This window comes from Vespula pensylvanica, chromosome 20, assembly GCF_014466175.1.
Source record: "Vespula pensylvanica isolate Volc-1 chromosome 20, ASM1446617v1, whole genome shotgun sequence".
Lineage (NCBI taxonomy): Eukaryota > Metazoa > Arthropoda > Insecta > Hymenoptera > Vespidae > Vespula > Vespula pensylvanica.
Window position 1 is genome coordinate 104,563 of NC_057704.1, and position 27,270 is coordinate 131,832.

Below are 27,270 nucleotides of genomic sequence, written 5' to 3' on the forward strand. Positions count from 1 at the left end.
TAGATTTATTCCATTTAATCCCTCATACTTTTTCCTTACCGTACACGGAACGGAGGTAAAAACGTTTCTCGTCTTTTCGTCAAGGCGCGCGTTTCTGTCGCTGCACGACAAACGAAACGTATTTTCCGCACTGGAAGACGAAGTTTCAAATCGATCGAAATCTCGCGATTTCAATATGCGTTACAGATCGCATCGTAGAATTATACGTCCACGTAGAGTTGTATCGTCTGGCTTTCTTTCTTTTTTTTTTATTGGATCTGCCACGGACCAAGTTCGATTTAAATTCGTCGACTACTCGTATCGATCTTATCGTTAGGAAAAATACGAGCGTTCGTGCCACAGATTAGATCGGCGTTTAATCCGTTCCGATCGTCGGACGTTTCTCCGTCAGTTACCGCGTAAGAGATGTAATATCCCGCTACCGTCCGTTGTATATAGGTAAGCGTTATATTTGTATATAACATCGATGTTATATTTATTTTGTATCATATAAGATAAACGATAACCGAGGCACGATGGTACCGCGTAATTCGATAGATTTTTCGTTCGTAAACATCGAAGCTTTCCCTTACGTTATTTCGCCGAATCGACCGTAATCGGACTCGCGGTGGAGCTTCTATGTCAAACGAAATTTAGCATTCGTTTTGTGACTTTGTACGAGTCGGTATAATGTTTGAGAGAGGGGCAGGGGGAGGAGAGAGAGAAAGAGAGAAATACACATTTGGGAAAAGAGAGAAAAAAGAGAAACAAACACTAGTAAAAAATGTAGCTAGCAGCAACCCACTTTTTTCGCTATCAATCATCCTCGCGATGTTTGGATGGATGGGAAAAGGGAGAGGAGGGTCGAGTGGAAGGGTTTTGCTTGATACAGGCTAGCGTTGATAGAAAATTCACCGATGGAAATTCGAAGGAGCAACGAGATACGTATCGAATAAGTTTCAGAAATCGTTTATCAAAGTTGAAAGAATTTTTTTATTAGTAAAACTATTTCACGAGAGGTAGAAGCAGGACTTTTCGCATTTTCGAACGAAACTTCGGGTTCGAAGATCACCGATTTTAAAGTAAATTTTTAATCGTCCGAGCGTATGGCGTTTTGATTCCTTCGACGATCATTGCGGAAATAATTTGTTGATGGCGGAAACGCATCAGTCTGGTGTAACATCGAAATTTTGTTTCTTCTTCTAAGAGTAATCTCCTGGAGTTCGTCGGCTTAAAAAAAGATCAAGATCGATTAGAAAAGATCAAATCGTTTTTCGACTTTTAACGCAAAACGTCATTAGAGTCCGGTCTATCGATCGATCCGCGATACGCTGCTTCGTCGTATTCGCGTTTTTCGTTTATCGGTTTAAACGATAAAAAGTCATCGCGACACTTGCGTTTACGTTCTCATTACTGCTCGACGTACATGGCTCTCTTCCGCGCTCCATCGTACGTACGTATCGCGCGAGACGAACGCCGATCTTTTAGCTTCGCTTACCTGTGCAGATATATCGGGGATTAGCTCGCGCGGGGGCGCGTACAACAAGTGCATAAGGGAGAATTCGTGCACCAATCTCGTTCTTTCGACGCTTCGACTGTCGACCGATCGAACGATCGAACGATCGACCTATCGATCCTTTCCAGTTCCGCGAATTGGTAATCGAGAGAAAACGGACTTTTTCAAATTTTCGATTAACGGTACCGATATCGATACTAATTCCTTCCTTTCCCCCCGAACAAACGAGAACGTACTTTTTCTTTTTTTTTTCGCGCAAGATCTTGCGTCGTCAACGTAACGTTGTTTTTTTAATCGATTCTAAAATGATTTCGCGTGATCCCTTTCCTTCGTTGAAGATACGTTACATCAAAAGTATTGTGTTTTTTTTGTTCTCTCTCTTTCTTTCCATCTTTCTTTTCCATTTTCCTTTTTTCTTTTTTCCTTCTTTTTTGAAATCGTTATCAAACGTCCCGCTTACGAGACTCTTTTGCCAAGTTAATCCGCTTCGTTTCATAAAGTTTCGGTCGTCGTTATTCGAGCTAATTCGAGTACGCACGCGCGCATTTTCCGAACCGCCATTCGTGTCTCCGTTCTCCGCATATTTTTTAAGTCATGATTTTCGGACAAACGTTAACTCCGTTGCGCGCTTGCGTTCGTACTACGTCGACGTATATTCTCGCTTTGTTTCGTACGAAACCATCGCGGTCTATGCATTTTAATCATAGTTCATTTGCGAGTGAAAGAATTATGTTAGACAGTGTGACGTTACGTTAATATAAAGTACAACGTGGAAAAGGGAAAAAAAGAAGGTAACTTGGACCAAAAAGCGTAATTATTATTCGACCAATTTTTGAAATTAGGGAATTTTAATTATTCCGTGTTCTTCCGCGATGAAATTTTACGGGCTAGATCTTACGCGATAGACCGAATCTATACGTCGATCGGTCCGTTTATGGTTTAGGTTCGTGCGAACGATTATCGAACGTGTGATAATTTTGACTCTGACGGTTATCGTCGAGCGGGATAATCATCGTCGTTCGAATTCGTCGTCGCTCACGTTCTTCGTTGTTCGTAAGAAGAAGGATAGAAATTTCATCGACTGTATTTTTCCGTTCGTCCCCGGTAAGGTGATTATTTCTTTCGCTGTCAACGATCGGAGGAGTCTTTGAATTTCATGAAATCGTTATTCACGTCCGGGTTTACTTCGGGATCGATACTACTCTACGATAACGTCTCTTTCTCTTACCCTTTCTCTTTCATCCTTCTCTTCACTGTTATTTTTTCTCTCGTCGCCGAACGATTAATTTCAACGAGCCGCGCCGACTGAATTTTAATCGATACGAAGCACCGTACCTTCGCGGTTTAGCACGATCTTAACGAATTTAACGATCTCGTATTCGAGATATTTTCACAAGAGCTCCGTACTACTTTTGTCTTTTCAACCACGTGCTCTTCGTCGGACCGTACACGCTGAGAAGAAAGACACGGAAGGAGGAAGGAAAGACATTTCTCTCGAAGAAGAAACGACGATCGGCCGTTCCCACCTCCCGAGTCCCGTCCGCTGAATATGCATGAAACAATCGCATATCTCATGCAATTAGCCGAAGTAAATCTTTTTGCATTTTCTCTCTTCGTCCATTTCTCTCCCTGTATATATATATATATATATATATATATATATACATACACAAGTACGCACACCCATCCTACGCGCGTATAGGTATATCTCCATCTCTCTTTTCTTCTCTCTCCCGTTTCTATGGGCCAACGAACGAACGAACGAACGAACCAACGAACGAATGGACGGCCGAACGAACGAACGCTTGGAAAAGTTCGCTCTAATCAGAGTGCATTTGTAATTTCCACGGGCATTCGTCGTCGATGCAAATTGCATTTTGAACATCGCGGACGGACAGGCCGATTCGTCGCCCGATAAAATCACGCTCGTTGTTCTTCGTCATTGTACTTTTTGTTTCTACGTGCTATCCGAGTCTAAATACGGAAAGAACTTGGCGAATACGAGCTGCCGCTTTATCGCGTATTACCATCCGCCTCGCCTTTTACGACTATCATAAAGTTTCTAAAGCGGCACAAACAAGCCGAGTTGGTATCCTAAAAATGTATACATATTTTACGGTAACTCGCCTTAAAGCGTACATACATATCCTCTTTATGACTCCCATCATTTATATCGTAAAAGACGAAACTATATACCGTTTGGTTTAGTTACTCTTAATAAGAGAATCCGAGCCAACTTTGATTTTTAATTCAATCGCGACTGAAACTTTTTTCACGCTTTCAAATATATTTTAACGTTTAATCCTCCGGTTAGCTCCGAATTTATATGATACCATCATACATCTCTTTCGAAAGTGAATTTATGATATTAGGGATTTATCTTACAAACAAGTATCAGCCAATTTCGGCTTGGAGTTAAAAGGCCTGGGTGTGCTTTCTTTTCTCTCTCTCTCTCTTCTTACAGTATCACGTACAGCGTTAGGAATGTACAATGGCAAACTTATTTGTAAGGGATGCGATAGAGATTTAATAACGTTGGACATTCGGCTAGAAAATATCTTATTGATTCCGCAAATATTTTCGTAGCGTGACGAAGCAGGTAGCATCGGGCTTTTTTTCCATTTTTTTTTTCTTTCTCTCGACGGTTCTCTTTTTCTTCGTCGCTTGCTCAAGAGATAGAAAGAACGAAAGAGGGAAAGCACTCGGCGTCTCATCTTGGATGTGTTCTCAGGAAACATCGCGAACGACGGTAGCTCGACGGAGACTGCGTTAAAATCTACTTCTTTTCGCACCTCGTTGCTTCTGTTAACCAAGATTCGTTCGTCCAAAGAAAAAATAATAAGACGATCGACGGTTAAAATAACGAACGAATTAGTTGCTCCTAAGAAAACCATTTCTCGCAAGCTTCCTCTTTTAATATTTTTGTAATACGTAATTGTCGATAAAAAATAAGAGAAATAAAAATAATAGAAAAAAGAGGTCAACAAATTCTCCCAAAGTAGAACTCGAGGAAGTTGGCCAAAGCTCTGATGGAAAAGTAAAAGTGGTATGAACGAAAGGCAAAGCGAAAAAGAGAGAAAGGAAAATCGAAAAGGCCGACTCACCAGGAAGAAGCGACGGAAGAAACTAGTACGCTTCGTAAAATTCGCGAAAGCTTCGATTCTGTGGAGATTTTAGTTTTCCGAAAGACTATTCCTCTTTCTTCTTCTTCTTTTTCGTCGTCGTCTTCGTCGTCGCGAAAGAAGTTCATCGGATTACGTCAGGATGGAACCGGAAGTTCTTTTTGGATCCGCGAGTCGCAAAGCACCGAGCCTGCCTCGCTCGGTGCCGAAAGTCTTTTAGAAGTTTGATTAAACTCGAACAAAGCGGCGCGTGCTGGCAAAACAATGGTCGTATAAAAATGATACCGTTATGAAGACGGATCAAATGAAAACGCAAGGAGACTTGAGAATTTAGAAATTCGAGGAAGCGCGTGTCATCTCGTTCTATTCCTTCTATTCTTTCTATCTCTCTCGATCTCATTCATTTAATGCCGTTGTGACGTCGAAACCGATAAAGGGCGGCCTTATTCGCGAGGAAGAGAAGCAAAGTTTTTCTTTTGTCTCACGGTACGATGCCATTAAATGGAGCGTGTCGTCGTTCTCCCTCGACGAAGTCGCTCCTGATGAAATGGACACGCTTCTATTGCTGAACAGAAACGGGGGCGTGAGAGAAAGGGAGAGGCGGGAGGAGGAGAGGAGAGAGAAAAGGGAAAGAGCTACGGGTGTTGTCTTGCTATTTCGTTAGGACGAAGAGTTCGAAAGTTCACGAGTTCGAATCCCGTGAATTCCAACTAGAAACACTAGTCTTTCTTCCTAGTATCGTCGAAAGATCGTTTCCAGTCACGCTACTTTCCTTTCCGAATACAATTTTCGTTCGTCTTACGTCGGATCGTTCAAGGTCGACACGCGTGAGATTTTTACATATTTTGCGACGACAGGATGCTTCCACTTTTTTATTTTCCACTCGAGTCATTCAGCGATTAAACGACGGTTATCCAGCTGGTAACTGTCTCGACGAGCGTTTAAGAGAATTCCATAAAAATTTAAAAATGGCAGTGCGCACGGGAGTACAAAGTAAGAGCTATCACTGCCGATTTGAAAGTCTAAAAGAGAATTACTTGTTTATGAGAAGGCGAGGTCCGAGCTTTTCACCGCGATACACAGCAGCAGCAGCACCTGTTGGAATACAAAGCCAGTGGAGTGCAGTCATCTCCGCTTTCGTTCGTAAATAAGTGAAAGATGTTAACGACCGACTGCAGTAATCCTTTAAAAGCTTTTCTAAAAGTACGGATTTCTATTATAATTCACGTAGCCTCTTTTTTCGTCGAGCGACAGATACATCTTTATACCGACGAACGAAAGAGGGACAATCGCGAACGTACATTCTCTTGGCAACAACGACTTTTCTTTCAACTTGCTCGATCGAGTAACCATCAAAGACCAGCCATAACCGTGCTAGAGGATGAAGCAGAAAGACAAAGCGTACAAACTTCGTTAAAATAAAATTAATCGAGTTCGATCGATCGTTTTTTCGATTTCCGATAGAATTTATCAAATGCCAAGTTTATGTATTTGCTTGTTTGCAAAATCGATTTTCGTTCGGATTGTAATTGTTTTACAATGCGCGATGTTGTATCTCGATCGTTTTGTCAATTTAATCGTAACGAGGACGTGCCGAGGAAACTATTTACCGATCTACGGACTTTCCTACCAATTGATATTCCATCGTTTTTATTCCTTTGCCGCGTTACAAGTCGAATTCTCTTTAGAGGAAAAAAAAAAAAAGAAAAATCTGCGATGATGTATTTTTATTGCACTATCACGTAGCGTTCTATTCGACTTATGTCGGTCATAGATCCTCTCTCTCTCTCTCTCTCTACGCGCGCACGTACATATTTACACTCGAATGCACGATTACGCTGACAAAACTATCGGTTTCACGCTTTTCTACTTTGTATCGTAATCCGCGGGTATGTGTGCGAATCGAAGATATCAAAGTCACAGGTGCGTGTATACACTCGAAAAGATGGTACTCGTACGTGATAACAACGTGATAGAAACGATAAATGTCCTTACAGTGAATAAATTCAACTCGATCCGCTATAAAACAGTTTGGCACTTTTTTACGTTTCTCGACGGTTTTACGAGAAAGCTGCTGCAACTTTCTGCGTTACGTCGCAATGATCCAGCGATCGATAGGACGTTGTTAGGAAAATCGACGAGTAGGACGCGACGTCTGACTTGTCTCTCTCTCTCTCTCTCTCTCTTTGATTTCGAAGATTCTCGGTTAACGCTTTCTTAGGTCAAGCACCGGTCGATGAAGTTCCTCCTCACCGTCGCGATCGCTTCTATGCTCTTCCACGATAATTATGTCGTCGGACGAGGTACACGGAAGGACTAACATAACGATCGATTTTCCATAATTTAACTTCGCACCGCTAATCGATCGACGTAAGACAGAATTAGTTCGCTCCCTTTGGATGCTTGGAATATGTCGGACGAAAGGTTAGTGGTCGGTCGATCGGCCGGTGGAGATTCTTCGAACGATTAACCTTTTTCCTCGATTTATCCTTTTTGCGGTAGAATTTCTATTTTATGACGTCATTTCGTAGAAGAGAGATACAGAGAAGCAAGCAGAGTCGTCGGACTGGATCGAGTCCGCTGAAACGAGTTTATATGCGAGAGGAAAGTTTGTAGCTGCGTCTCTCTCTCGCCCTCTCTTCTTTGCCAGCGAATGGCTGCTAGCTTCCATGCACCCTGTCATAGTTTATTCGTTTCCATGCACCCTGTTTGCTTTCAGCTCGCAACAGCTGCAGCACGTAGCCTCGCTCTACTCTCGCACTTTCGTCGAGAATTACGACGATTTGGAAAAATCGCGTTTGCATGTTTAAGCCAACCGCGAACTCTTCTCGTCCTTTCGACGAAAGGCACTCTCCGTGGCCTTTCAGCGATTCGCATTTTCGGTCACCACTTTCGATGTAAATTATATCGAAACGCTTGTTCGCTTGTACAACGAAACGAATTACGATTGCTTTCGCTCGAAACTTTTATCTTTCAAAGGAAATACGAAGTAGGCACAGGAAGATGCTTCGTTTCGATGCGATTATTTTTCGTATCTATGTAAAGGGATGAAAAAAAAAGTATGTGTACAGAAAAAGAGAAAAAAGTAAGAAGAGGAGACGGAGAAAGTTTTCCACTCTCGTAAAAGAAATTTACGGAGGATCGTACGTGTCTTTCGAAAGCCGCAAGACTTTGGAGCATTCCTCATAGGAAGGATACCGTAGAAATCTGATTTATAATTCGGATCGTGGTAGGGAATTATTAATGCGAAAAGTTTGCGACGATCGGATCTCGTCTGCCTTCGAAATCGTGCGAGACGATGCCTCGTGTATGGTCTTCCTTCCCTCTTCGTTTTAAGAGGTAAAAAGAGAGGAGAAAGGAGTAGGGGACAAGATGAAAAAAAGTAAACTGGGAGGAGTAAAGAAAAAAAAAAAAAAGAACAATATCTCGTGGATGTTTACGGTAACGTGGACCGAATTCTTCGATCGAATCCGGATATTGCCGTCTGCTAAGAATTTTCCAAGTCGAGTTTGTACTTACCTTCGAAGTAGCGCGAGCATAAACGTTCCGACGGCACACTTGTAGAGTTTTGTCGTTCAACTTCCTACCCTTTCTCTCTCCCTCTCTGTCTGTCTCTCTGTTCGTATATGCGAGTCATCTCCCATTTACGGTACGTTAGACTTTCTCAAGATTTCGCTCGACCGAAAGTAATTAAATCCGTGGTATAGCAAATTCTATCCTCTATTTCTATATGCGAAGTAATGAAATTGCACGTAATATGAAACAGATGCTCCTTGTCTCGGAGAAATTCAATACGATATCGATATCGGTCGTCGAAAGAAATTGAGCGAAAAAAGCGATTAAAGACGGAGAAAATTTTTTTCTCTGGATACATCGTTTGCCGGTGATCGATTTTCCCTCACAATTTTCAGTTTCATCTACGTAATCACGATGCCACACGATAAATAACGTTCGCGTTGCACTATATCGAAAGAGCACCAGGCATTTAGTATCGTCCCTATCGCTCGCGTTCGTCTCTCGAACAATGGAGTAATTAAATTTTGATTAATCGATTCGTTCCTTTATGCAGAAATGATCATTACGGCGGTCACTGTTGGCCCAGCGTATACCGTATATATCATATATTATATACGCGCGTATATGTATATATATATATTTTTACACACACGCACACACGCGTATTTGCATAGGCGCACACGCGCACGCACAGAGGCGCGAATGTACCGATTTGACGCGAGATCACGACTCCTCGTGAAAAATGTGTGGATGATTCGTCGGCGAGTCAACGGGCGAGTCCGAGCTTGCTACCCGTTAAAAACATATCGATTCTTGGTGTATATCGTAACTTGTTATTTATCGTAACAACCGTCCTTTAACGGAAAGGATATGGAAAAAGAATTCGTCGGAATAATCAGTTTGATCGATCGAGCTTTTTTTCTCATCCGTATCAGGCAGAGTCTTTCCTTCTTCTTTCTCCTTTCGTCCTCTCCTTCCTCGATCCTTCGTCCTCGCGCAACGACGCGATATCTTCTCCCTTTGGCGAGTTCCACTCTCGCTCTCTCTTACTTGGAGGTTTTACCTCGCCGAATCAGCGAACGTGGATAAATGCCACATAATCCGACTGCCTCTGATTGCTTCGTGGCGGAGCCGAGGTTATCGTCAAATCCGCATGGAGACCTCCATGTCTGGTATTCGGTATCGAGCTCGATGTACATACATAGTTAACTCAAAACCTAGGCCACCGCATAGGATGCCAGATCGAGACGAACGTTCGTCGAAGAAGGAAACTCGTTTTATTCGTTCGTTTTCGAGGGGGTGGAAACATTCTGAAAATGTATTCGGTTATATTTTATTATTTCGCGATTCGAAAAGACGAGAGATACGGTAGAATCGAGGGCGAATCGATAAATGGAATAAACTTTCCTTTTTTCCCCTCTTTCTTCTTTTTTTGCAGATCGTATTTTTATACACCTACGTAGATACACGGATATCCCGGCTACGCGTATATAATATATTCTGTGAGAAAAAGTTAAAAAATATAGGGACAATATATTTCGTACCGTCGCATCCATTATCAGTACATATTCCGTATTTTCGTTTCGTTCCGTAGAAAGATTATTATGCGGTTACCCGATGAGCGCGGGCACGAGCTAGAGACGCGCCCGTCGAGTTTCTCTCAACGGAGCGAATAGAGAAAACGGAGAAAGTTGCTCCTCCGACGTACGGTCGCGAAAATATTTCGAGAAGTCACGGGATCGTAATTAAAAGTGCGCTCCGTGGTCCCATCGGCTTAAAGCTTTTACCGGCTAATTAAAATTTTCCCGAAAGGGCACGGCATAGAGATTTGTTTCTCGGCCGACGAGAATGAGAACCGGCACAAAGCCACGGAGAATCGAATGAAATAAGCGAACGTCGTATTTTTGCGACGACAATCGAAGACCTTCTCCGTTTTCTTTCCCGTATCCGTCGACAGCGTCCGCGCGCACGGTAACGGAAGATTCTCGGAAAAGTAATTGCTTTTGGGGATTTCCTTTTCTTCTTTTTCTAATCGCACCTAGGAAATCTAAAATCAATCACACGTATAATAAAGTTGTCGGGGTGCTTTCTCTAAAGGCTGTTTATAGAGGAACGTACGTATCCACGTACAACGTCCGCGAGAAAGAGCCGAGAAATAAAATTGTCGGGGAAATCCCTGAGGCGAGACTGAAAGAGCGGGATAGGGGGAGGGTAAGAGGGCGGGGAACACGACTCGTTCAAAGCTCGCGCTAAAAGGAACGTCCGGAATTGGTTAATTGAATCCTTTCTAGTAGCTCGTAACGGCGGAAATTCGCATGACGCGTATTTGCCGAGTTTCTGCGAATCAATCGTCCGCCCTCGCAGCGTATCTGATATCGATGGATAAACAGTACCGAGAAATTTGTTTTTTTTCGACCGAACCTCTATCTCCCTCGATCGAACGGAACGCAAACGTTTTCCCGAAGGGGAGAGAGAGAGAGAGAGAGAGAGAGAGAGAGAGAGAGAGAGAGAGAGAGAGAGAGAAATTTCGTTAGAAAGCATCGGCATAGAATCTGTCCAACGGAGATACTTTTAATGCACAAAATTAGAATCGAGTCGGTACGAGCGAAAGATCAATCGCAAATTGAAGGGAACGAAGGAATCGAAGGATCCTGCGAAGAAGAGAGCAAAATCGGTCGCTTCGGTCGCTTTCGTCCGTCGATTCGGGCGATCGGACGAACGAGGCGGCGTCCTTTCGAACAAATCGTGGGGTCGATCGTAGGGTCGATCGTAGAGCTCGCTCGAAAACACGTATGTAGCTAGAAGGACGGTACGTCGATTATCGAAACGTCTGTTTTCCGATCGAGCGATTATTCGTGCCAAACGACGCATTCAGAACACGTGTTCGCGCTCGCACTTACACGGTTATACGGCGCGAAGCGACGGTGGTTGGCGGGTAAGCTCATTGTATGCCATTGATTTCGCTGTTGGAGGATAAACTGGCTAATGATTCTCGCCCGAATGAAATTCGATTCCATTAAAACTTCCATACGAGCCAACGGCAACGGGACTTTTTCCCACGATGCTATTTCGACTCGCGTTCGCACAATCTTCAACGTAGTATTCATCAAAATTTATATTTCCATCGAATATAGATAAATGTAGATAAATATATAGATATTGTTTATCGAAAACAATATTACCCAACGACAATAAGCAATGCGAAATGGCTTTACCACACGTCGATGTTCTCAATCGACGATCGATCTTGGCTAGAGGATAAACGATTTTAATTCGGTCGATCCCGGTAAACCGGTAGGTCGATCAAAATCTGATATCCCGGTGGGCCAATCGGCATTGCGTTCGCGAGCGACGTCGCGAGTGTTATGTAAATTTTTATCGATACGCCTGTCCCGCATTTCCCCGTCCATCGGGTGTTGTCCACCCTCTCGCCTATCTCCTTCGAATATCGATCGCTGTTAGCCTTTTTCTGTTATTTCGCTTCACGAAATGCTGCGAATTAAAAGGAATTAAATCACGGCCGTGGCGTTCGAATTTGAATTTTTTTTCCAAACGGAATCGCGACCTTTCCCAAAGCTTTTTTCAACGAAACCTTCAACGTTTTCGGAGCACGTCGATTCAAAACTAAACGAAACGTCGACGGTGGAACGATAGGCTCCGCATTTTTTCGCGATTCGAAACGTCAAGCTTTAAGATTAACGATGGCTTCGTTTTATTGATAAGCTACCAGCTTTTTGCCCCTCTCTCTCTCTCTCTCTAAAACGAGTAAAAGCGGATACTCGCCGAGGAAGAAATCTACCCTCTCTCTCTCTCCTTTTTTTTGCCTTCGTAGAGCTTGGTAGGAAATCAATCGTGAGCAGTACGTTGTGTTTCTTTTCTCGTTACTTCCTGACGAGGAAACTGCTGCCATAAGGTCTCGTTCGAGGATACGGAGTAGTAATATGAAAGAAATCCCCGAAGGTGGATATCGTCGGCGGTGGCCGTTTTTCCTTCGAATCCAAGTACCAACCCTCTTTATCTCTCGACGTTCATCCCGTGGGGATGCAAAGTGCGAGTCAGTCGTCGGATCGATTTCAATTTGGGCTACGAATTCCAGCCGCGAGAGAGTTGGACGATGAGAGAGAGAGAGAGAGAGAGAGTCTTCGTCCAACCGTAATTGAATTAAAAGATTGTCGCGAAGAAGATAGGCAAGAAAAATCACCGAGCGTGGAAAGAAAGAGAAAAGGAAAAATATGAGGTAGGAAAATCGATCGAGGGACCTTTCGATTTTTGATTTCATCGAGACTCCGTTATTATTCCGTCTCTTTGAAAACTGATCTAATTTTCCGTTCGATTAATCAAAGTCTAATCCGTTGGATCGAATAAATAGGCGCGCGTTATAGGGGCAGTTTTGAAGCGTAAATCCATCCAGCCGAATTGTGTCGATATAACCATTATATAACGAGCTTCGTTCGTCAACGACTCGTTTCCTTCCATTAGCCGGGAAAAAAGGGAGGGGAGGGAGAGAGAGAGGGAGGGAGTGAGTAGGAGATAATTAAAAATATTATGGAATTGTATATTTATACAGAGAGAGGGGTGGGCAGGGAGACGTCGTAACTTTCGTTTATATACACGTTGTACGTATCGACGATGCGGGAAGAGGCAGAAAAGGGAGAGAGGACGAATGAAGCACGGTCGAATGGATGTATTAATTAAATCGTTACAACAGCCACCTTTATCTCGCAAAACCTACCTCTGTATGAATTTTTTATTCCGTATCGAGTAAAATCGCAGAACGTAGAGTAATAAGAAAAAGTTTTGAATTTTTATTGCAAGGAGAAAGATATGTTTTAAAACAAATTACCGATTCATCGTCAGAAAGTACGGAAACAACCATCGAATCCATCCGGTTGGCTGTTTCGAGCAAGATGGAGAGAAGCTTAATGAAGATAGCGCATCGTTGAAGCGAAAACCATTGAGACTTCGCGGAGTTATATCGTGTTCTCACGGAAACGGGATCGTATTCTATAAAGCGATGATCCTCTCGGAGTAATTTTCAGACCGTAGATCATGTTTATGCCCGAGAGATTCGACGCGGAACGTGGATTCCCACATTCCGGTAAGACTCGGCTTCTCACAGCTATCGATAGTTTTCTCTAAATGACGTTTTCGCTCTACGTATATCTACATATACGGCAAATGGCAACGTTGAAAACGATACGTGTCAATAAATGAAAAACCATTAAAAGGTATAACGAGTCCTCTGGAAAATAGGTCGCGCGTGATAAATAAGTATACATTTTTAATCGGTCCATCTTGTTGATCGAATTTAATCGACGTTTCGGTGCTCGAACGAAGGCACGTAACGCATATAGTTTCTTCGATAATGGACTTTTATACGATCCGAATATATACATATTCGTTTTCTCCCTTTCGTTTGCTCTTCTCTTCTCTTTCCTTTTCCATTTTATTTTTAAGATTTATGTCCGAAAGGACCATGCGCAACGAACGATTGCTTCCAATCGACTGCGAAATAATTCGCAGTTAGGTCGTCGAGCAATTTCTCAGACACCTCTCGCAATAAAGTTTGATTTTGTCGGATAATCGCAACGACGTTTAAAAATTTTCAGAAATGTTTGTAGAATGTTTACTCGTCCCATCGTTATTATTATTTATATTCGTATACGTGTACTTATTCGATGCCATTAAGAAGTTTATAAAATTTTATGAAAGCACGTTGAAGCGTAGGTCGTAACCTACGAAAAGTTTTTGTACGAACGAGATACTATTCTCTCGATAACGATAAAGCGTATTTCGACGCGGGAGAATAACCAACGCGAGCATGCACGGTATCCAAATATAATTATCTGTTATTAAAAATTTTAATTCGCGGATAAATATTAAGAGAAAGTCGTGAAATTAATTGAAACGAGGCAGTCCTCGAAAAGGATTGTAATCGTCCGAAAGAGCTCGAACGAAGTAAAATCTTTCTCTTTCGAATATAAAATTTACGTTTAAGTCGTTTAAGTCGAGCAGGAGCTTGTAGAAATTGACGGGGAGAAGAAAGAGAGAAAAGAGCGAACCGCGTAGAAGAAACATCGGAGAAGGTCGCGAGTTTTCGCGATTTAACTTCCTCCATTAACCCTTGTCTTGAACAGATCCGTCGCGACGACGTAGCGTTAGAATCGGACCGAGTTAGAACGCAGTATTTCGGTCGCGCGCGTTAAATCGGATAGACGTTGGCTGCTGCGCGTTCCATAGAGACGTCGACGGATAACGATGACGAAGATAAGAGACTTCGAAATCGAATAGGCTGCGAGTACTTTGAAGCGATTAAGAGCGGCTAGGTGTGCGTCGTTCGATGACGTTCGAAGATAAACGAGAAATCGAATAGAATCGATAGTAACGATCTACCGATCGAATCGACAAAAAAATCCTTTCTATTCTTTCGTCATTCTCTTTTTCCTCGTTGTTCTCTCTGTACTCGCAGTCTGGACGCATCCCTTTGCGATACGTACGTAGCGACCAACGTTCTCGCATAGAAGCCGACTCGTCTCGTTGATCCTGGATCGAGTTCGATATTCGTCGATGAAAAATAGAAAGGATTCTTTACTCGTATAATATACTTTTAACGATTCCTTTACGATCGCCCGACGTTAGACGATTCCTTTTTCCGTCCTAACCGTTCGTTTCGATCGACTACGACGCCCAGGATGAAACAACGAGGCGGAAGCTGTCGTTCGATTCCTTTGATCGTACCTTGTTATTTGTCGCCCGTCATGCGTCCTTTGTGAAGTCGCGACGGAGAGGAGAGAGTACAGCGGCATCGAGAGTACACGGCCCTGGCGAATCTCACCGACGCGACGTAACCAGAGAGAGAGAGAGAGAGAGAGAGATTGCACGTGCATGCACGCTCATAAATGACGTTCTTCGTGCGAATACGCGGATCTATCGTTTAGCCGCTAGCGACCGGTCGTCTTCTCAAGAGGGAAGAACGCACGAGGAGGGCGATTTCGATCGAAACGATTCTTGGCCAAAGATGATAATTCTCCTCGATCGATCTTTATCATTTGGAACGTTCGTAATCGTAGAGAAATCGGAATAGAAAGTTACGAAACGGCACGAATCGAATATCGTCCGGAGCGTCGTCCAGCCTTTTTTCCATTCGTTAGGAAGGTTTCGTCGGAGCGAGAGGAGGGAGAGAGGGAGAGAGAGTACGCGCCACGACTCTCGCACTCTCGGGACGCGACGCTCGAGCGATACGAAAAGTATTACGGTTCTTCCTTCGCGAGTACAACGTAACGTAAAAAGGGCACGAAGGCGATACGACGAGGAGGAAAGAAGTAGAATAAAAAGCGCGAGAGCAAGAATAAGAATAAAATTGAGAGAAAGGAGAAGAAGGGGAGGGGAGCCCGAGATATCTAGAAAAGTGCTCGCCCGTGTAATAACAAAGGGTTGATATTTTTCCCTGATGGAAAAGGTGTCGATACTCCGGTACCTAGAGTCGGAGGGTAGCCCAGGAGACACAGGATACTCGGCGTATCCTGTCGGCGAGGATATATGTATAGTCGATCGACACCTCTCTCTCTCTCCACCCTCGCATCCAAAGAAATACATTATTCCAGGCGCAAGATACACCGTCGGTCGGGCTTTAATGGAATTTTAGTATCGGGATTCGTTGCCTCGCGTGTTCTCTCTTTGGATTTTCTTTTTCTCTCCCTCCTTCTCTCTCCCTCTCGTTTATTCGCTTCCTGCTTCGTTCTATCCTTTTATTCCGATGCCATTTCCATCGAACGACGAGTACATAGACGCTTCGTTTCTTCCTTCTGTTTCACCGATGATTTACTCAACGCCGGAATTCGTTGCATTTCGGTCCAACGATCGATCTCTCGACGGCCATGCGACGAATGCCATCAGTTTTTCAGAAGTAAATACGAAAAGTAAAAGCGTCGAAGTAAACGGAGCAAATGCGTGGGAGAGAGAAAAAGATGAGCGAAATAAGAGAAAAGTTGAAAGAGCGGGGATGGTCGGGAAGTAAAGCGAGTTGGAAAATCCATTTCCTGTTACACGTTATTTTGGGACTCTGTAGAACGGAGTTGGTTCGCAGGATATTCGAAAGAACGAAAGTCATTAAGAGGAAAGAAAGAAGGAAGGAAAGAAGGGGCTGGCTGCGTCGGATACGAACAAGATCGAGAGACTCGCCGAAAGTTAAGTTACGCCGTAAAAGTTACGTCGTAAAAGTTATGAAAGATTCTTTCCGCGACGTACGTTTTACCGATATTTTTATTAAGATCGACGTGCATGCGAGTGTCAACGGATTCGTCGGATTTTACTCGAAAAATATAACTCGGATAAAGAGAAGAGTACGGGTCTTTACGCGAATTAATCGATTTCGAAAATTTGCGAAATGCGAAACGTCTAATCGGGGAAACGATCTAAATGATAAAATAATCTACATTTCGTGCCACGATAATCGCGCATAATGTTTCCCCCAAAACGATATTCGTGTAATCCAACCTGTGGTTAATCCACTATCGAATATCCCAGATTCTATATCGCATAATACGCGAACAAACGAAGCGCTTCGACCGCGAACTTACCTCAAAGGATTAAAGCGGCACCATGGTTTGCCCTAGGCGCGCGCGCGTGTATACATATATATGGTATATACGCGTGCGCGAGCGCGCGCGCGTGTGTGTAATGTATCGAAAATACAGAGTGGTCCACCTAAGGAAAATCACTCTATTATATCTAAATATATCCGAATTTCCTAAGGGATCGAGTTTGCAACTGGAAAGGTTACATTCAAAAATATCATCGACCATCTCGATATAATTTAGACGCGTACGTACGTAAAAATAATCCGTCAAAAGTTCCACTCGCATACGAAGAGAGAGAAAGAAGAGAATTCGTATCATCGACGCCGTAAAAGCGCACATATTTCATCGCGGGATCTATCACTGCGAAGGAGAATGTTTCCTTGGTCGTTTCTCTTATCCCTGATCCCTTCTCTCTCTCTCTCTCTCTCCCCCTCTCCCTTCCTTTATCCTGCTCCTTCCCTCCACTTCGCTCTTCTCCACTTCACCACGCTTCTTTTCCCCCGACATGAAGTGCGTACGTGACGATGCATTTACATAACGCTGCTGCAAATTGTCAATGCGGCCAGCTTTAAAAATAAAATATGCACTGCTGTTCCTCGCAGAGACAAGAAAGAAAGAGAGGGCGATACGCTGCAGTTGCTGTGCCAACGGTGTGCTAGTGGCGGCTAGGACGAAAGGACAGAAAAGAGAGAGAAGAAGCTTTTTCTCCTATTCTTTCTCTCGTTCGCACAAACACCACAAAAGCAGGAGCAGGTGGATGACTGGGCGGAAGGGTTCGCACGGTAGCCGAGAGACCGGCAGGGAGAAAGGGTGGCGTGATTTAAGGGGCTGTGCAGACGAATAAATTTCGCCAAGTCCCAACGTGTGTTCGTGGAAAAAAGGTGGAACTTTGCACGCGTTGCGCGCGAATGTCTATGCGCCTACATACACGTACGAACGGAACGTTTGCCTGTCCGGTAAGAGCACATCCAACCCTCTGTGCGAAAAAGGCGAAGGCGTTCCGTTGCATCACGTTCTCTCTCTCTCTCTCTCTCGTTTCTTCCTCTTTTACCGCATATCCTTTACACGTTTTTCGCTCGACGCTGCTCTTTGATTCAACTTCTTTTTCTTTATTTCTCTCTCTCTCTCTCTCTTCCACTCCGCACATATCACATTATTTTTTCTTTATTTTTCCTTTTTCCTGACCAAGTTTACCGAGCGTTTCTGCTTGGCATCGGTCAGCTTAGAACGAGTGTACTACTTAAAAGCATCGCGTAACCTCGAGCTACGTAAAATCTATCTCATGTTCGCTCGAACGTAATTATTACGAATGCGAAAAGAGAAGTCTAGATTTAACGGACGAGTGATGAAATTGTCTGTGAAACGTACGAACGTTGTGTAAAGTTACTCGTATAAAGAGTTAGTCGATAGGTTATCAGTGTCATATTCGCCGATTTCCTTTTCTACTTTTATATACGTATATATATATCTTGTAATCCATAAGAGTATATACCCGTCATGTCGCGATAATATCAACATAACGGGATAAAGTATCGAGATCGCTGGCCAGTCGTTCTCGGATTACGCAACGGATTAACGTTAACGAGTTGTCGCAAGCGGCATCGACGCTACTTCATCTTTCTCCCTTTGTCTCACTTTCTCTCGCCCTTACGCTTCCTCATTAAAACAGATCTCGGGTCTGCGTCACGCGGTGCGGTGTCACGTGGCATATTAAATCTGTACTCGTTAGATGGAATCTTGGTCGAACACGTGTTTCGAGTCGTTCGATCAGTCTCGTAGTTCGTACGGATTCGAGTATGACTTTTTGCTCGGCGGAGTAAAAAATGTATGTATAGAGGAAGAGAGAGAAAGAGAAATAACGATGAGAAACAAGAAAGAAAGAAAGAAAAGAATGGTAAGAATAGGGAGAAGAAGTAAAAGTAAATCTTCTTAGTTCTCACTTCCCTTATTTCGTAACAAAGTTAAGCGACTACAAGCGATATCGTTTCTCGGAAAACTCGCAAAGTACGCGAACGGAACGCGAGGAGAAGTTTCGAGTTGGAAGAAACGAAGATGGAACGGAATAAAGTAGCGAGAGAGAGAGAGAGAGAGAGAGAGAGAGAGAGAGAGAGATAAGTTAGAAGGGATGTCTGCCAACGGCGAACACGATTAACGCCACGACATCGGTGAATCGACTACATGGGCTCTCGTACCTACGATTCGAGTTTCGTTCGGATCGAGTCGTATACCGGTTTTCGTTCATTTTACTTATCTCCGCGCGATGCGTATACCCTTTCAATTCTCGTCGTCTCGGTGACGCGCAATTGCCGTGCGCATAAATATACATACGTATGGAAGATGGTTCGTATATAGGCGTGCTATACGTATGTGCACGAAAGAGAGAGAGAGCGAGAGAGAGAGAGAGAGAGAGAGAGAGAGAGAGAATATAAACGTGTGGGTATCCCGTAGTACCGTCACTGTAGTGTTGCTATACAGAGCTGACGATGCGTTTAATTAAACCGGCTGTCGCTCGTCTCTTGGCATTGTTTCCACGGGCCTGAAAAGTTCTGTCCTGGACCACTGCTCCATTGTTAAGTTCAAACTCTCGTTTGCGCGCACGCCGTGCCGTGCGCACTCGACAGACAACAATGCTCCGTTATTTGTTGCTCATTTGACGGACAACAGAAACATATCAGTCAGTCGCTTCTACCCTTCGCGCGTATACGCGCGTACGCGTATACGTCTTTTTTCCTTTACTTCTCTCTCTCTCTCTCTCGCGCGCGCGCTTTCTCTCTCCGCTCGTTCTCCCCTCTCTTAGTCGTTATTGCAGACTGCACGAGAGCAGAGACGCCTCTCGTGCTGAAAATTCGTCGTTGATGCGCGCTTATAGAAGAGGTACGAATAGAAGATACGCCTACAATACTGCTACGAATCAATGCGCGGACAAGTTTTGTTTTGTTTTATTATTGTTTTCCTTTTGTACCGCTTGTTTTACCGTTCGTATACCAAAGATAAGAATACTTGAAAACAATTTTGTTGGAGAGATGGCGTCGGAAAAAAAGAGAAAGACTAAAATATTGTGAAATATTTCGTTCGTTGAAGCCAGTCGCATTCGTTCGTTAACGTACTTAAGAATTTCGTTATCTTTCGCGATCGAAGTGCTCGATAATAGCAACACTCGATTACAGCCGAACGCGCGAATCTATAATAGATACGATATTGCGGAATAATATAGTCGAGCGTACGCGACGAACTCGTTGGACGGTCGTGGATCGCGGCAAGATCCCCGAGTTTGCGAAGGCGGGAAATGGAAGTAGAGGAAAAGGACGAGGAGGGGAGAGGAGAGCCATCGGCCTGTCTCGGCAAATTTCCGACTTTGCAGCCGGTCCGCTACCGTTTATCGATATCGACCTAATTTCTCACTCCGCAGTCGCTTCCTGACCGCAGCAGGTCGCCGTCGGTGGGAATATTTTTGACGCATCGCGAACCTCTCTCCGAGCAATCGGGGTTTCTCTAGAAAAAAAGTGATTTCCATATCGTTTAAAACGGTTGATCCGTTTTAAACGATTTGACTTTCGGATCGTAAATCCTTGTTATTTTCGTTTAAGCGATCGACTTCGAGAGCGGAAAGATTTTTCGATCCAACGTTGAAATCGATGTTTTTCGTTCGTACAACGAGCTTACGTATAACGACCTTACCGTTCGAGCGGTTCACTGTACGAGTCTTTTCGAATCTCGAGTCGTTCGTAAAACGTTTCTACGTATAACGGTCACGTATGTACGAGAGACAATAAGCTCGGTAAATTATATTTCAAAGCGCGGACAAAGAATCGAGTCTTGCGCGAATGCGACGCGTGGCTCTTATCTCGAGTACACGGTCTCGTTTCTATTTTTCTTCGCGCGGCGCTGAATCCTAATCCGTGTTAAACCAATGGATCGTAATTCGATCCTCGTAGCTTTCACCTTTCCTACTTTGCGGAAAAAAACTCCGTCTCTCTCTCTCTCTCTCTCTCTCTCGCTCTCTCTCTCGGATACGCGGCCATTTGTGCGATTTCCTTCGTATCGTAATCGAATCGATAAGGAATAGTTAAATTCCTTTCGAGTCGTATAATAATCGGAGAAACGATTTAATTTGGCATTTATTGGGTCATCGCGCGTAAAAGAGAGAGAGAGAGAGAGAGAGGATGTAGCGACACGTAGACGAGTTGAGAGTAAATCTTGCGCTTCGATCTCACGCTTTCTTAACTTCTCGAGGGTACTCGGTGGTTCGACGGTCCATAGAAAAGGACGTCGCTTCCACGCTCCTCGACTCCTCGAACGTAGTATTTAGCTTTACGAACATAACTCCGTAGAATCTATTACGTGGTTTAGGAGCACTCGCGCGTTTAGTTCGTCGGTTTAATCGATACGCGCCTGTAAATTAACGAAACGAATTAGCGTCGAGGAGAGAGAAAATTGAAACTCGATCTTTCGAGTTTCCCTCCGAAGATATTTCTAGGCAAGATTCCAATCGAACGGCTCGGATTCGGTATCTAATCTCGTCGAGGACGCATCCTCGATTACGTTCGCTTCGGCGACGAATAATTTTATTATTTTCCACAGTCGAATCGTCGCAACAAGGGAGGGAGCTAACGTTCGTGAGAAATTCTTACGACCGTTCGCGAACACGGGGCACTTTGGCTATTTTATAATTTTTTGACATTTTGCCAGGCACGTCCGTCCAATATTTGTTTATTGGAACGCGCTCTGCGCGCCGTCTCTGCAAACGAATCCGCCAGCTTTCGCCTCGACGCTTTGTTCCACCTCGCACGTTTTCCGCCTGCGAATCGGTACGGATCTACGTGTAACACCGAGCGAGGTAAACGAACGTTTCGCGTCATTACGTAAGCTTTCTTTTCTCATCGAATCTTCTTTCACGGAAGGTAAAGGGCCGATCGAAAAAAGCACGATTTTCTGGGCGAAAGTAAAGTCAAAGAGCCAATCAAGGGAACAAAGTAGATTTTTCTTTTCGAAGGTTATTTTTAATCGGTCGCCGTTAAAGTCACGCTTGCGTTTCGTTCTCTCTTTTTCTCCCCTTTCCATGCATTTCCGTAGGTTCATGAAATCTCTGAATTTGACTGGGCGCATATATCATCGGCGGTGGACAGTTTACACGGCACCGCGGAACGGACGAACGCGTATACGTGTAATATAACGGATTACGATGCGTCGCGGTCGTTACACCGAGGCTGTTTCTGCTCTCGATGGCGAATGCAGGTGAGACGGGGCAGCGAGAGGAATTGAAAGAGACGGAGAGAGATAAATAGAGGATGAAAGAGGTCGGCATACCCGTGTGTGTGCCGAGTTACAACGCACCCTTCGAAGCGAACGTTAAAACGTTACAACCGTGGCACGTTGTAAAGTTACGTTTCATTTCGTACGAATTCCCTTTGCTCGTTCAATTTTACGGATTCGAACGTTTTCTCGGATTCATCGAGGTGCCGTTTTTCATTAGCAGCGCCTCTCTCATTATCGAGCATTATCGGATAACGTTGGAGCGCCGTTCGGTACTCCGTTATTACCTCTCCCAAAACGGTCAGATACAATTTGTTTCCTAGTAAATTTCTTCTCGATTCGATAAGCCCCGCCGAGATAAGCGTACGCCGAGACAGATATTTGCCGTAAAAGCCTTTCTTTCCTCCGTACGTATCGGTAAGGACGACGTTCGATCGGGATCATCGAACGATATTTCCCTTTTTACTTTTATTATCCCGATCGACGACACGCGATATTTGTGACATGCGAGTTATCTTAAGAGTAAAGTAAAACGATACTCGTTTCGCTTCGCTTCGACGAAGGTTTGCGCTCGCGAGCAAACACGAACCCGCTCGATCTTAATCCTTTCGCCCGCGTGGCGGTACCCTCGTAACGCGTTGGTATCGTAAACGATTTTGGAATAGGAATTCTCCTTGGGTAGCCAATAACAAGCGTGCGAAACTACGGGAGGAATATCTAGGCAGCCTCGCGCAAACGATAGCTCGCAAAACTGTCACCGACAGTTGGCCGAGCGAGCCCGTTCACCCGCAGTTTTGGGAATCTTCGTTTATGGCTGGTGGTGTACGGCTGTGCAGGGTGGTATATATAGTTGGGAGCGCGGTTTGTGGGAGAACGCTCGCACCGGCTGATGCCAGAGGCTTTGGGAGCGATGCTGCCGGTGTGTTAGGGCTTCGAGAATCGCGCGAACCTACAGACGTCAGAGTAAATGCAATTACCCTCCACCTATGTAGCAAACTAAGTTAAACTTGTGACCGGAGCTTGGCCCAAACTGTTTGCATTATATATTCCTAGTCCCGTCCTTATGTGCCACATGGCGTACCTCCCCCTTCCATTTTTCTCTCTCTCTCTCTCTCTATCTCTCTCTATCGCTTTTACTTTGCGCGCATCCTCCTTCTCTTCGTTAGACATCCAACGCACATATACACCGCCACCCGGTTAGACTCTCTAGAACGTATCGAGCGCGAACGCGTTGCCTGCGCGTTGCCTCTCGCTTCCGTAAACGATGAAAGAGGTGTACAAAGAGAGACAGATAGAGAGATAAATAGATAGGAGAGAGTCCGCTATGGAGTACGGAATTCGATCGAGACGTTGGTAGCGCTCGCACACGGAGGGACGAAACTTTGGAAACTTCCGACTACCGTGCTGTCTCCCTCCCCGCCCCCTCGCCTCTCCACCGCTATCGACTTTAGTCATCCGAGGCCCATCCCTGAGCCACCACTGGCAGGCGGACAAGATTTACCACTTAAGCGTGCTACTTCTACGAAGAATTCTACGAAAGAGAGGAGGATAAGAGTGGAACGACGCAAAGATTCGTTACCATTCTCCCGATGGAGACGATTCTTACGGGCATTGTCTCCTTCGACGTTCCTTCCTGTAGCCTTTTGTTGTCTACGAAACGACGATCGAGAGAAACGAAACGATCGGATCGGGCAATATTCGACTCGCTTCTTTTTCCCTCTCTCTCTCTCTCTCTCTCTCTCTCCCCCTCCCTCCCTCTCTCGCTCGCTCTCTTTTATGCGAATCGCTAAAGAAACTCCTTTGAAGGAGGCCTCCCATTCTATTTTTCTATCTCTCCTTCGTAAGAACATATTTCGAGAAACTCTTGGTTCTATTTCTCTTACCGGCACAAAGGTTGGCACATTCGGGAAACCGCTCTTCGAATCGCTGGAGTGCTACGTATTTTGCATAGGGTCGCCCTTAAAGCACTTTGACGTTGGAAAGTGGTCGGAATGCTCTTTTAGTGTCATTCTCGAGCATACATCAAGCGTTATTTTCCTACTGCAATGCCTTTCGCGTACTTCGAATTTCGCTTTGCCGTTATAACGTAATACGTTCCAAGCACATTATAACGTTTCGCGTTTGTATTTTCGTCTGGAGAAAAAATTTGTTTGACCCATTTACGGGAACAAAAAAAAAGGCGAACGTAATTTGACGATTTTGCGTCGTTTCGGTCTATATTACGGGTGTAAATCACGACTCCTCGATCGATTTCTTCGAATAAAAAGGAAACGTATTGTTTTTTTTTCTCTTTACGACTCGTTCGGAAAATTTGGATAATTTGAATCGCAATTAATATTTTTGCCGCGTCTTAGATTCGCGACGTCGAGAGGTTCGCGAGAGTATACGTATGAAACGTCGAAACGAAACGGAACGAAACTTGTTAGCGAGTGGAAACTTGTATTTTAATTTAATTTCGCTCCTAGTTCGAGGAAATTCGATAAACGTTGATCTTTCGAGCACCGCTGATTACTAAATTAAAAAAGAACCAAGAGAAGCGTGTCGATCGAAAGTCGGCCGATCGTACGCTCGTTAACGTTTAAGTCGACGGCCGCGAGGATTCAAAAGTCGATTCTTCGTGATGGATAATCCCGTGCATTCGCGAGTTTCGAAACGGTTTGCGCGTTCGTTTAGCTGTTAAGTTCGTACCAATTACCAAAATCGGTACGATAAAAGGCGAGAATTACGTTATTATTCGAACGAGGACGCGTGGAGAGGTTCGTCCGGTACCTCGAGGCTCTTAACGAGGCACGCGATATCTCAAACTCTTGGCGTGCGTGGATCGTCGTTATTAAACTCGCTTTACTTTTATCCCTCGAGGTAATCATAAAACGTAGAAAGTATCACCTCGCATTAACGTAATTGAGCCGTAATAACGTATAATCGTTCTTCTCTGGGTACGATAAAGTTTTTAAGCGGTACCCTGTTAGCGTTTACTCGAATTTGGCAAACTCGGGAGCACTCGCGAAGTTCGCACCGATTCCATGAAACCAGTCCACCTAAACGTATCGTTAAGAGGATTATGACGATTTCGACGAATCGTAAAAATATTTTAATAACGGAAACGCGAGCGTAACCTTCGTACTCGTTCGATATTTCGTTTTGGACGTTATTCGATATCGTCGAACGTATTTTCCATGACGCAGTCGACGCCGAACGAAAACAATACTTCGTTTGGCCTGCCTTTCGGCTTCCCAACCACGAAAAGTAAAGAACTGACTTCTTCCCGGTCGAAAATCGTCGACTATACTCCTTTCTTCTCTCCCTCTCTTTCTCTCTCTCTCTCTCTCTCTCTCTCTCTCTCTCTCTCTCTCTCTCTCTCTCTCTCTCTCTCTCTCTCTCTCTCTCTCTCTCTCTCTCTCTCTCTCTCTCTCGTTTTCTCTCCGTTTTCCATCGCGATCGAGCGTATAAACGATTTATCGTTTTTCATTACATCATATTTTCATACCTTTGATTCGAGCACGAATATTCTCAACGTCTCTTTCCTCGGCCGCCCTCCGAACGATCGGTAACGAATCCAAGTACTTGCTCGTCGTCCCGATTAAGCGTATTCATCGTCGGAGAGCAAGAGACTCTCGGTCGTCGATGCTCCCTTACATCGAAATTATTCGGGATTATTCCACTTTGCAGTTGGGAATACGGTCGTCCTCGCTACTAGTCGTTAATTCAAATTACTTTGCAATTAAAAAGAATCGATTCGACGAGAACTACTAAGGACGACTAAGAGGAAGAAGCGGGGGCTTGACGCGCGGGGTTTCGGGGAGAGGAGACCGGCCAAGGCAAAGGCAAAAAAGGCCACCTTGAGTCTCGAGAGAGAAAGGGACTTTGCATCGGTTTCTACTACCTTTCGCATTATACTTACCTTTCCGTTTCCAACGATTAAGTGCCTATAAGCGGCCTCGCCCAACTTCGATTTAAATCAAGGGGCCGCATCGGACTGGAAACTCGAGACGTTCCATCGGGATCTCTCGAAAATCCTGCATCTAAAGATCTCTATTCTACCTCTTGATCTCTTTACGATCGCCTCGGTCTCGTATCAATTCGTTGCCGTTGCCTCGTAATTGCAATTTTCCAAAATTACAATGTCGTAAATATCGCTTTCGTAGCGGGGACTCTAATTTCTCTTTTCCGTTTCGATTAGGCGGCAACGCGAAAGCACAACGATATATCCATTATCGGCGTAATCGAGCGCATCGGAGATCGGAGGGGAATTTTTTTTTCCTTCGTCTTCCTCGAGTTCCAAGAGGCCTTTCGTTTCGTTTTTTTCTAGAATCCATCTGCGAGTGGTGGTTCTCGCATTGCGCTCGCTCGGTCGATAAATCAGCTGACAGCTGTAGCAGAGAGTACGTCCCCGTCTTACGTTTTTCATTTTCTATTCTCTTTTATTTCGTCTTGTTGTCTCTTTCCCCTTACCACCTATCACCCATTTCTTGCTCGTAAGTAGCGAGAATTCGTGGACAGGCGCGTAAATTGGTCCTTTAGAATTTACCAAGACCGTCGAGATTATTAATTGGAAACGGTCGAATCAACTTTGACTCGAGACTCGCTCCTAGACTCGCTCCATTCCGGCACCTCGCAAAACGTTTCGCTCTCTCGTAGCTCCGAGTAAATTGCAAAAAGTATCGGAGTGCGAGTTTCTGTCCCCGGAGACTTATGGTTTAGCAGGCAAAACGACGGGCAAGACGAAGCGTCTTAACTTTACGTCCTCGCCCGTCCATTTGTTATGGTTGCGAGTCTTGTAAAAACAACTTCGAAGGTAAACGTACTCTTGCTCTTTCGCGCGAAACATCGTAAATGACTGTAACGCGTTTTCCGATCTCTCTCTCTCTCTCTCTCTCTTTCTCACTCGCTCGTACCCCTTCGTCTCGTACGTTTTCATTAGCCGACGTAACGTTATCTTTATCGGGCGTTCCTTTTTTCCGAAAGAACTTTACCGTCCGGTGTATTAAGCTTAACGCGGGTTACACGAAAAAACGCTCGAATAACATTCGCTCGAATAGGCGAAGAAAAATGTCATCTACGATTTTACCGAAAGTTGGACTAGGAGTTTCTGTATTAAGATCGACGAGCGCGGTAAAGTTTCGTTGACCATTTCGTACGCCGGTGGTGTCTTAGGGATCGTAAATCGCGCGCGCTTCTCTTCCGGTATGGTAGCGCGAAAAGGATACGTCGAAAGTACGCCGGTACGTATTTTACGTTTATTCGATCGCGGAGTTGTTTGAATCATTCATGACCTTAGTTCGGTGCCTTGCCTTTCAACCGTAGA

The 27,270-nt window shown here is 44.4% G+C and overlaps 1 protein-coding gene across 4 annotated transcripts in view; it reads left to right on the forward strand.

The window, feature by feature from the left end:
• The window catches only part of LOC122635933 (hemicentin-1), an 87,105-nt gene that overhangs the window by 1,542 nt on the left and 58,293 nt on the right, over positions 1 to 27,270 (forward strand). The window contains exon 1 of one of the 4 annotated variants that reach the window (XM_043826663.1): positions 19,553 to 19,586. The exons of the other annotated variants lie outside the window; for them this stretch is intronic. Within the exon in view, the coding sequence (XP_043682598.1) occupies positions 19,568 to 19,586 (19 nt within the window). The 5' untranslated portion in view covers positions 19,553 to 19,567. Of the gene's footprint in view, positions 1 to 19,552; positions 19,587 to 27,270 lie in introns of those variants that run through there. 4 annotated transcript variants of the gene reach the window in all.